This window comes from Zingiber officinale, chromosome 2B, assembly GCF_018446385.1.
Source record: "Zingiber officinale cultivar Zhangliang chromosome 2B, Zo_v1.1, whole genome shotgun sequence".
In the NCBI taxonomy this organism is placed as follows: domain Eukaryota; kingdom Viridiplantae; phylum Streptophyta; class Magnoliopsida; order Zingiberales; family Zingiberaceae; genus Zingiber; species Zingiber officinale.
In genome coordinates, this window is record NC_055989.1 from 153132772 (window position 1) to 153144795 (window position 12024).

The 12024-nt window shown below is 38.3% G+C and overlaps 1 protein-coding gene across 1 annotated transcript; it reads right to left on the bottom strand.

Annotated features, from left to right (window-relative positions):
* Nucleotides 1-760: 760 nt before the first annotated feature.
* LOC122048885 (disease resistance protein RFL1-like) lies at nucleotides 761-1928 on the bottom strand. Its single transcript, XM_042610401.1, has 2 exons — nucleotides 1646-1928; nucleotides 761-1569 (listed from the first exon to the last, which is right to left on the bottom strand). The coding sequence occupies exons 1-2, from the start codon at nucleotides 1920-1922 to the stop codon at nucleotides 761-763; spliced, it is 1086 nt and encodes a 361-aa protein (XP_042466335.1). The 5' UTR covers nucleotides 1923-1928.
* Between the last annotated feature and the right edge of the window lie 10096 nt (nucleotides 1929-12024).

Here is a 12024-nt window from a genome sequence, read left to right on the forward strand (position 1 = left end):
TATTTTTGTTTATAAAAAATTATTTGAGGATTCGTCTCAAATTCATTTCAAAATTTATCTCGAATCTTTTTCCAAAATATTATATTTTTTAAATGGAATATTAATTCCGTAGCAAACTCATCTTTTGATTTACATAAATTTAAAATGATTTTAAATAGTCTATCTCTAATTTATGTCAGTGGAAGCAGTTTGAAAAACGGCGAGGTTCAGTTTTTAAAACTGCCCATCCGCTTTATTTAAACGTCCAAGTAATTACGAGAATCTCTCGTTTCTGAAAATAAGAGAAGTGTTTATAGATTGTATTCATGCGAGGAAATTATATTTTTAGTCTTATAATTTACATCTTTTTCAATTTTAATCTTATTTTGAGTTAATTTATCTTCTTAATTCTGTAACTTATAATATTTTTTTAATTTCGATCTTTTTTTTTTAATTGATAATTTTCAACGGAAAATATTCAATTGTTGGTTGGAATATAAAAAATATATGGGTCATAAAAAATTAAATCCTCAAAATTCAATTTACAACTCAGCATTTTCCGTTGAAAAATTTTAATTTTAGAAGAAAAAGGACTGAAATTGAAAAATATTACAAGTTACAGGATTAAAAACGTAAATTGACTCATAACAAGATTAAAATAAAAAAAATATATAAATTATAAGACTAAAAATATAATTTTCTCTATTCATGCATTTAAATCAATAATTTATATAAATTTAAAATAGATTTTTCCCTCTCAAAATTTTATTTAATTTTAAATTCATTTCAAATTCCGTCTAAAAAATATGTCTTCGTATTTTCTTCCCGTGTCGGAACATTTCACTTTGATCGTCTTTTCTGGTTTCATTTGTGCACACACTGTCTCGCTACGGGTCGTGAACATCACGACTTTGCGCGGCTGCTTCTGCTGGCCTGGCTCAGTAGCCGAGTGCGCCATCCCCAACAGTTGAAGATCCACTTGTTTCCCAATGTCATCCAGAAGCAGCAAGCAGTTCCTGTTCTTCAAGTAGCTAAACAGCTTATCACCACGAGTTCGTTTATCATCACTCTCCTGCAGCGTCTTCAGTCCTAGACTCTCGGCAATATCCATCTGGAGCCTTTTCAATTGGCAGTCTTTGGAGGCCGCAACCCAAATGACACGATCAAATATGGCATGCTTAAGAAGATAGTGTTGCTGGATCCTCTTCAACATGGTGGTCTTACCGACACCTCCCATTCCGTAGATGCCTATAATCTCGCTTTCTCCACCATTGACGTAGCGCACAATGTCCTCCACATACGACTCGATCCCAACGAGCGGTCGGTGTGAGATGGGAAGCATCACGACGGGTTCTGGAGGCCCAACTTTGGCAATCGGATCCAGTTGACCAGCTCGGCTCGTCAATTCATTAGCCTCGTCGAGAGTTTTCACCGCTCTCCAGATGATGGAGCAGCAGTTTGATGACTCTCTGATGGGAACATCATCTCCTGCTCTCTGTGTTTCTTCCTCTTGAATATTTGCAGCAAAAGCTTCTTTTGGTTTACTCGACGTGCCGCCAGTTCGATTGAAACAATTGCAACTGAAGCAACCTGATGAAACAGAGAGACTTACTTAGCTTTTTCCCTCTTATATAAAAGACTTAGCTTTTTTCTCTCTTATACTCACTCATGCTTTGGAAATCCCGCTCGATGGCAGCCGCTTTGCGTTCCAAGATCTCAACCTCTCGCAGCCACTGCTTCACTTCGTTGGTCGGAATTTTCCCTTCGAGCTCCGCCTCATTGATCTGGTTCTTGATGTCGTCTCTTTTGCCCCGCAATCTTGGCATTTCCTTTTCCAATTTCTTGACAGCATATTTTGGCCTTCCCAATTGCAGCGTTGCCCACAGCCCACTTAGGCAACTGTTGACATCAACGTTGAGATTGAGTTTGATGCAGCACGCCATGGACGAAGAGAAGCTCCACCTTGTTGACTAGCAATACGGGTGACAGTTAAGCAGGGAGGGAGATGTATATTAATTAATTAATCTCGGGGAGAGAAGACTTGATAAATTAATGAGCAAGAAGGTTAAGCAAGTTCATTAATTAATATCGGGGAGACAAGACTTGAATAAATTAAGTCAATGGACTTAATATGTTTGCTTGTGCGCGCAAAGATGAAAGAGACATCTAAACTGCTACTTTGACAGCAATAGTTGGTTGACATCTTATTATTTATGGAAAATAATAAGATGGTTACATTTGTATATTTATGCACGGGGTTTGTTTGTTTGTTTGTTTGTAAAAAAGGGCCTCATCTCCTCAAAGAGGACTTGTGGATTATGAGAGAAGATGATTCATTTTATCATTTAATCATCAATCAGCTTAGATAGCTCCATATGGTATAGTTTGATGGATGAAATAAGTTGTTATCAATTAGACCTCAATCGACTATTCTTGCTTAATTGAATTGTGGCAGTTCAACCAATAGACAAGTTTAGCCATATATCACTGTAAAATCATTAACATTGTACCACCCTACAATTGTTTCACTACCCAGGCTGATTATTTCACCTAATTAACTTGTTTAACTTATGACAACTTGGGGAGTAATAATTAAATATATATTTAAATTAACGGCATATGTCAGAATGTTAATATTATAACAAAAAAGATTGATGAAACAGACACTGTCCAATATTTAAATCTCAAGTTGATCCTCCAAATATCCCAATCATGCTCATGCATTGGCGTCACTAACTCTTCATGGTAATTAACTTCTCAGTCCACTTGTTTCAAACATGCATTAACATCATTGCACCTTACTTGTTTCACTACCAAAGCTAATTATTTCATCTAATTAATTTGTTAACTTCATGACAACTAAAGGAGAAATGGGATAAAATTAAATTAGAATTTAGTTTAGAGTGTTAAGTAGATACTTAATTTGACTGCCGTGTCAAGATGGTCATATATATATATATATCTATAAACTCTGTTTATTGATGAAATAGACACTATCAAATATGTAAATCTCAAGTTGATCCTCCACATCTCAATCATGAGTCAGCATCATTAAGTTTTCCTCGTAATTAAGTTTTGGGCTCACAAATTCTCCGCAAGTTGCACGAGATGCCGAGGAAGATTCCGTTGAGGAAGACGACGCACTTCACTATTCTAAATCCATTCAATCTATCTCTTTTAGATCTTTGCAGCCCATTTTGTGGTCCATATATTTATCATCACTTTCTTGACTGTAGATCTTGTTAGGCGATGTTCTCTAATAGATTCTTTGTAGTAATGCAATGATGCTTGTTCCGGTGGTCGACCTTGTTGTCTTCCGGCCGGAAGGCAAGATGCAGTATTGCACCAGCTAATCAAACACAAATAATTTAATTAATTTCTTTAAATTAATAAATTATCTTTTACAGTTTAATTATTTGAATTTAAAATTTTGATTGATTGATGAATTGTCTGCTAATTTTGGTTCAAGTTTGATGAAGATTGCCTCTTCATCTTTAGTGAATAAGTTCCCTAGCTTAATATTGAGCAAAGGTAGTTGATCCATTGCAAGCGATAACTCTTTTCAGTAGGAGTAATAAAAAGAGATAATTAGTTGTTGTTGGTTTAAGGTTCGGACCAATATTTTAAAAATTAGAGAGAAATTTTCATTAACATGTCTGATTAAATTGGAAATGGAAGGTCAAAATATTTTCAAACTATTTTAGTGTTTCTTCTTTTGATTGGATGACATTCTTGATTGATTCGAATTATCAGGAAAATTTTTTAAACATAGACAATAGGTTAACAAAAGAACATCTAATTAATCTAAATCATTGTTGGAAATGTGAATAGAATAAAGAGATAGAGACGAAAAGACTGTAACACTCCACCCTCCTCACTACTGGCCTGTGAGGACGGAGCGCTACTTGACTACCAACTTATCTTAACTAACATTGCACACATGTGAATATCAATACCTAAACTCTCTAAACATGCAACTGATAGCAGCAGAAAACATGAACAACTTATCTCTACATCCTACTCCAGCATATGAACACAATTAAAACTATACATCAATCTAATCATGCTGAAATATATGTATTAATCTAAACATGCATGCAACCATTATACAACTCAGATAATAGATCTAATGTGCATAACAATTTAAATAAAGAATTCTAAATACATGACAATCTTAATAAATTCTTATGTTAAATCCCAAGGCTTCTATTGTCCAGGCATCACACATTCATCCGTAACTCCTTGTCGCCTTCCTTTGCTAAAACTTTTCCTTTCTTTTATCTGCAGTAAGAGGAAATGCATCTATAAGTAAAATTGCATAGTAAGCGCTATCTAACTCACAAAACTCGAATATGCATGTGAATAAGAATAAATCTAAAACTGAATGCTTTAAAGGAAATACTACACATGCTCATCTAATAGCAAAAGAAACAAGACATGCTGAAATGTTAAACATGTAAAGTTTATTTCACTTGTTCAAAACTTATACTTTTATACTTCAGAATAATAAGTTTAACTGAACTGATACATAAGCTAAGCTAAACTGATGCTAGGCTAATGCAGAATCTAAACTGTATTCACGTAATTGATTTGTGAAGTTTTGAAAATTATTTTCATAATAGATAAAAATAATAATCATGCTGCTGATGGGCCCGACAACTGTACTTGCTATGCGCGCATCCCTAACTAGACCCGAGGTAGCTAGTCCCGAATCTAGTAGGGTTTACTAGGTTATCTAAACCTAGGGACGACTATGGGAGCTCAACCCAAGGACAACTAAGAGTCCAGCACAGTGCCACTGATAAAAGTAAAATACTGATTCATAAGCTGATTTATCTTAATTACTTCTTCTTTAAATGTCTTGGCATTTTAACAAGCACCTTGTGTGCCAAAATCCCTAAAGTCTTGACTTTGGGATCTACTTAAGGCCTTGACCTTTGTCTTTCTTTTCTTTATCTTTCTTATGTTTGTTAATACCTTTAATAAAAGAATGTTTCTTTTAAAAACTAAAATGTTTAAACAAATTATAACTTTGAAATGTATAAACAAAAATCTGTATACTATGCTAATCAAAATTCTGCACTTGTAAGTTTAATAAAATTCTGCACTTGTAAACTTAATAAAATTTGCAAATCTAATTAAGCTACTAGAGATCTAATTGGATCTTTCAATGCTAAACCATCAAAACTGCAATGCTAAACAATTCAAAATCTGAAATGCTACACATAGCTATTCCACACTAAAAATCTGTTAAAGCTTGATACCTATGTAAAGCTTATATTTTTATAGAGCAATAGAGATCTTTAAGCATGTTACAACATGATCTAAACTGGAATACTAGGCCAAAATCACAAACTGAAAACTAAATCTGCATACTCTACTAATCAAGATTCTGCATTCTATGCTACACAATTTCTGCATACTATGCAAACATAAATTCTGCACTATAATACTCAACCAAACTGCACTATAATCTTTTTTAAAAACTGCACTATAAGTTCCACCAAAAATCTGCACTACAAGTTCCACCAAAAATCTGCACTATAAATTCCACAAAAAATCTGCACTACAAGTTCGACCAAAAATCTGCACTATAAATTTAATTAAAATCTGCACTATAAGCTTAATTAAAATCTGCACTATAAGCTTATATAAAAATCTGCACTATAAGCTTAATTAAAATCTGCACTATAGGCTTAATTAAAAATCTGCACTATAAGATTAAGTAAAATCTGCACTATAAATTTCACCAAAAATCTGCACTACAAGTTCCACAAAAAATCTACATTATAAATTTAATTAAAATCTGCACTATAAGCTTAATTAAAATCTGCACTATAAGCTTACATAAAAATCTGCACTATAAGCTTCATTAAAATCTGCACTATAGGCTTAATTAAAAATATGCACTATAAGCTTAAATAAAATTTGCACTATAAGCTTAATTAAAATTTGCACTACAAGCTTAATTAAAATTTGCACTATAAGCTTACATAAAAATCTGCATTATAAGCTTAATTAAAATCTGCACTGTAAGCTTAATTAAAAGTCTGCACTATAAGCTTAATTAAAATCTGCACTATAAGCTTAATTAAAAATCTACACTATAAGCCTACATAAAAATCTGCACTATAGGCTTAATTAAAAATCTGCACTATAAGCTCACATAAAAATCCAAATTTCTAATTACAAGGGAAAAAACAAATCTGGGATCTACTCTAAATTCCCAAGCAATCACAATCCTTTACAGCATATTCCGAAAACTAAAAGAAACACTAAATCAAAGCTCGAAACTACCCTTACCGCAGGTGAGTAGCACTTACCTTGGTTTCTTAGTCTTACAATCTAAATTAGGCTTCTAGGGTTTTCGGAGAGCTTGAGATTTTGGCTCTTCTTCGTGCCCACAACTTCTCTTCGACGAGAGGATCTTAAGGAGGTGAAGAACTCTCGGGATTTGCCCTTCGCCAGCCGTCGGAGAGAAGCCTAGCTCCGGCTTGTTTCCGCCCGAGAAATCGCCGTCGCCACGCGCAGAAGAAAGGAGAGGAGAAAGGTTTCTAGGTCACGGGAAATAAAACCCTCTCCTAACTTATCCCTTTATCCCTTTTATAATCTCCAATATTCTGTTAACTTCTTAAATAAAGTTTGCTACCTTTTCTAAACAGAACCGCCCGCTTGGGCACTTGGTCAGCCGGATTCGCTTAAGGTTTGGTTCGGGTCGGAGGTTGCGGGTTCGAATCTCAGCCGTAACCCTTTTATTCCAATTTATTTCCTGTTTATTAACTACCACTTAAATAATTTTCACTCCTCCTTTAATCAGCAACGCCCGCTTGAACACTTGGCTAGCCGGGTTTTGCCGAAATCTCTGATCGGGTCAAAGGTCGCGGGTTCGATTCCTCATCCAAACCTTTTATTCCCATTTATTTTCTATTTCCTAACTACTGCTTAAATAAATTTTGTTCTCCTTTTAATCAGCAACGCCTGCTTGAGCACTTGGTCAGCTGAGACAACTAAAGGCTTTGCTTCACCGAAGGTCTCTGGTTCAAACTTAATTTTTTTATTTTTTTGCAACTTGTTTCTTTTGGTAAAAATACCAAACGAACTCCAAAAATTACATAAAAATACTCTAAAAATTTCTAAAAATCTCTAGAATATTTCTATGGCATTTCTATATATTTTTAAGTACTATTAGGACTTGGAATGAGGAAATTTGGGCCGTTACAGAGACTTTATCGTGTATAGATTTAATCCCACATTAGAAGTTTTGTGGCTTTATTGTTGGTTTAAATTATGACATATGAATTGATGTTGTAAGCATATACATGGGGAGAGACTCTCTCACGTCTGAGTGCGCAGGGGTGAGTGCAAATCTAAGGTCCAGATTATACTGAACCAAGGTTGACTCGTGTGCGAGCACGACCTGCGCATGTCGAATGTCGAACCAGTCGAGGTAAAATTTGCCCAAAAGAATAAACCAACATATTGCCACTTGAATATCTTTTTGCTACATGCTTAAGAGTGTAACAGAAGCATTAATGTGAAATTAATGGCGATTCCGTAATGTCTCAACATTAATGGCGACATTAAACTCATTAATGAATTAATTACAGCATTAAACTCATTAATGATGATTTCGTAATGTCTTAGTATTAATGGCGACATTAAACCCATTAATAATGATTTCGTATTAATAAAGACATTAAACCCATTAATGATGTCATTAATCCCAATATTAAATGATCATAATTTGATCATCTATTGCAGGCAAGGTGAGAGCTCTTATAAAAGGAGGCTGGATCTTAAGCAAAGAGAGAAGCGGAAGAGAAGCGAAAGTAAGAGAATTCCTCTACCTTCGTTCTCCTATTATTTTCTCAGTCGTGCATCCGCTCGGCTGAACTACTCGTGATAGCACTCAAGTGCATTCTTAGTTCGCCACGAACAACCAGTGCTTGATTGCGTTCATGGTTTTACCATTGTATACTGGGAAACAGACGACCCGAGGAAACCTCGAATCACAGCTGGAGGTGGGGCGAATCTGTTTCAAGGAAACTGCGACCATCGCAGGCCTCGGTCCCTTCGCCCGTTCAACCACTTTGCCCGCTCAGACTTTGTTGCTCGAACTCGATGCTCTGTCTGCACTCAGCAATTAGCAGAAACCAGCCCTCACTGGTAGTCTGAGATTGTTAGCTCAGGTCATCTCAATAGATAAGTTAGAATTGATTTTGTGTAATTTCAATTTAGTTAATTTTCCAATATCTTTGACTACAGATTGTCCAACAATCTTGAAACAGACTCGATTCTGTTGAGATGACCACAGAACAGAATGTTAAGGTGCAACAGACTCGACACGTGTAGACCCCCTCCGCCCCCATTGGAACTGTGTCAATCAGTCATGGGGAAAAACCAGAGAAGTTCAGTGGACTGAACTTCAAGAGGTGGCAGCAGAAGATGCTATTCTATCTGACCATGCTCAATCTGGCTCGATTCTTGACTGAGGACCCTCCCAAGCGTGCTAAGGATGCTGATGCGCAAACCATCAGTACAGTGGAGGCATAGACTCATTCTGAGTTCCTTTGCCAAAACTACATCCTCAATTGCCTTGCCGACTCATTGTACGCTGTGTATAGCATGAAGAGAACGGCTAAGAAGCTGTGGAAGCCCCTGGACAAGAAGTACAAGACGGAGGATACAAGGGCCAAGAAGTTCATCATGGGTCGATTCCTAGATTACAAGATGGTTGACTCCAAGACAGTGATCAGCCAAGTCCAGGAGCTTCAAGTGATCTTGAACGAGATCTACTCAGAAGGGATGATTTTGAGTGAAACCTTCCAAATGACTGCTATCATTGAGAAGTTGCCCCCCGGTTGGAAGGACTTCAAGAACTACCTGAAATACAAGCGGAAGGAGATGAATGTGGAGGAACTCATTGTTTGATTTCGCATCGAAGAAAACAACAAGAGTTCAAAGAGAAAGTTATTCTCTCAAGCTACTGTGAAAGTCAATGTGGTCAAGCACGGTCAAAGCTCGAAACGGAAAAACCCAAAGTCTTCCAAGATGGGACCCAGAGGAGACATCAACAAGAAGAAGTTCTCTGGGAAGTGCTTCAACTGTGACAAAGTGGGTCACAGATCTTCGGAGTGCAGGAAGCCAAAGAAGAAGCAGGAGGCCAACCTGAACGAGGGACCAGAAATGGATGACCTCTGCGTAGTGGTCTCAGAACTGAACTTGGTCGGTTCAAACCCGTGACAATGGTGGATCGATACTGGAGCCACCAGACATGTGTGCTGCAACAAGGAGCTGCTCCACAACTTCGAAGAAATCACTAGAGACAAGCTATTCATGGGGAACTCAGCAACCTCGGACATCATGGGCAAAGGAAAGGTGGTGCTGAAGATGATCTCGGGCAAGGACCTTACTCTGAACAATGTGCTATATGTTTCGGAGATTCAGGATAATCTAGTGTCCGGATCATTGTTAAGCAAGCATAGCTTTCATATTATTTTTGAGTCTGACAGAGTTGTATTGTCCAAAAATGGAATGTTTGTAGGAATGAGCTATATATCTGATGGGCTAGTCAAGCTCAATGTAATGGCCATTAGGCCCAAGATAAATAAAAATGAAAGTTCTTCTACTTATATGCTTGAGTCTTCGTGTTTATGGCATGGTAGACTAGGACATGTTTGTTGGTGCGGTTAGCACTAACGATTTAACCCAGGTTTTGATGAATGACAAATAGGTTAAGTTAGTTTTGTTGTTGTCTGACACTTTGATCGAGTGTGCAGGAGAGGTCCAGCTAGGTCGACGGGCTGACCGGATAGCTGGCGAGAAGTCCAAGCGGGTCGACGGGCTGACCGGACGCTTGGCGAGAAGTCCAGCTAGGTCGACGGGCTGACCGGATAGCTGGCGAGAAGTCCAAGCGCGTCGACGGGCTGACCGGACGCTTGGCAAGAAGTCCAGACGGGTCGACGGGCTGACCGGACGTCTGGAAGTAAGTCACTGGAGGGGAGTGACTGTGAGGACGCGTTCCCAGGAAGGGGACATTAGGCGTCGATCCGGCTTAGATCCATTTCGGATGTCTAAGTCGAGATCGTGACTAGATTCCGGTCTCGGAAAGACGGAATCTAAGTCATACTCTTTTTATCCATCTGTTGAACTTTAACTGTGCTAACAATCTGTTTTACAGGATGTATATTTGCCTCGGACTAACTTTGTTTTGCAGGAAAAGGGAGTTTTCTGGAACAAGGTGGTCCGGGCGCCCGGAGGGGATCCGGGCGCCCGGAAGGCGAATTCTATCCAGCCAAGTCGTCGCCACGTGGAGCATCTCGATTTGAGCAGTTACGTCACATTCCAGGCGCCCGGAAGGAATCCAGGCGCCCGGAACAGCATATAAAAGAAGCCCCAGACAGGAGCTTCAGTACAATTAATCTGAGAACTCTTCTACTGCTGGTTTTGCTGCTCTACATTCCTGCGACGCTGATAAAGCTCCGACAAAGTGCTCATTCGGTTTTTAGTTTACTTCTTTGTCGGTATTACTTTGTTTCATTAGCATTTTCTGTGTTCATCTTGTAACTATATTCGAATTGCTAGTGATTGCCCAACGAAAGTGGTCAAGGACCACGAACCTTCGAGTATGAGTCGTCACAGGCTCCGAACGAAGTAAAAAACAACTGTGTTCATTTACTTTTCCGCTGCGTATTTATACTCTTGTTTTTCGAATCGATATTCACCCCCCCTCTATCGAATCTAACGATCCTACAAGTGGTATCAGAGCAGGTACCGCTCTGATTTGGTGCAACCACCAATCAGACAGGGGGTGAATTTTTTTTTAATAATTAATTTTAAAACTGGTGTTTCGTTAACTTAATATCTCTCTAATCAATTTAAATTAGTGCAACACGAATCTAGATTTTTTTTCTATTTTTCTCTTCCCGCACTACTAATCCAAGACCAAGTCTTGGGATATTTTTTTTAGTTATTTACCTGTGCACAGAATGTCCCAACAAGAAGGATTCAGCACAGTGCGACCTCCACTCTTCAACGGGGACGACTTCCCTTACTGGAAGAAGCGCATGGAGGTCTACCTCAAAACAGACTTCGACCAGTGGATGAGCATTACGAGACCTTACAAAATTCCAGTGGACAACGCCGGGAATCTAGTGGATCCTGAAGACTGGACAGCAGATTCAAGAAAAAGCATCAAAAAATAAAGCGATCAACACCCTCCAATGCGGATTGACGAGAGAAGAACAGTCGGTCCCACAAAAAGCTAAGGAGCTATGGGACAAGCCGATTGAGCTCACGAGGCGAAAGGGCGCTAAGGTAACAAAACGAGACCGCTTCTAAATAAAATTTTTAATATAAAATGCGGAAGGAGAAACGTTGATCAACTACACGCGAGGATCAAGGACATCCTCAACGGGCTTCATGCGATAGGCCACCAAATGGAGAGACTTAATAAGGTACGCATTAAACGCCTTTCCACGTAATAGTTTGTGGGCATCAATAGTGGATGCCTACAAAATTTCTAAGAATCTTTCTAACTTAAAATTAGACGAGCTGTTTTGTGAATTAGAATTACACGAACAAACTAATGCTGGAGCCGAGAAAGGTATAGCTCTATTTGCAGGTTCCTCCAAAGAAAAGAAAAGCAAGCCTGAACTTGAAGAAGACTCCGATCAAGATTCTGAAGACGAAGAACACCTGGTGAACTTAGTAAGAAAAATGTTCACTAGAGAAAGAGGAGCTTCAAAAAGGATCTTCAAAAATCAGCTCTCCTTCGTAACAAAAGAACGTGACTTGCTACGCAACAAAAGGGACATTACAAGAACGAATGTCCAAAGAAGTTCGACAAAACCAAAGCCAACCAAAAGAAGGCACTCAAAGCAACGTGGGATGACTCCTCGGACGAATCGGAGGAAGAAGAGCAAACATCGAGCCACCTCGACCGATGGCCCGGGTCAAAGTAAAATGAGTCGGAAGATGAAGACGGGTCCAACTCAAACAAGCCACGAGTCCGTACTGGTGAAGGCTCGAATGAGGTATATTTTA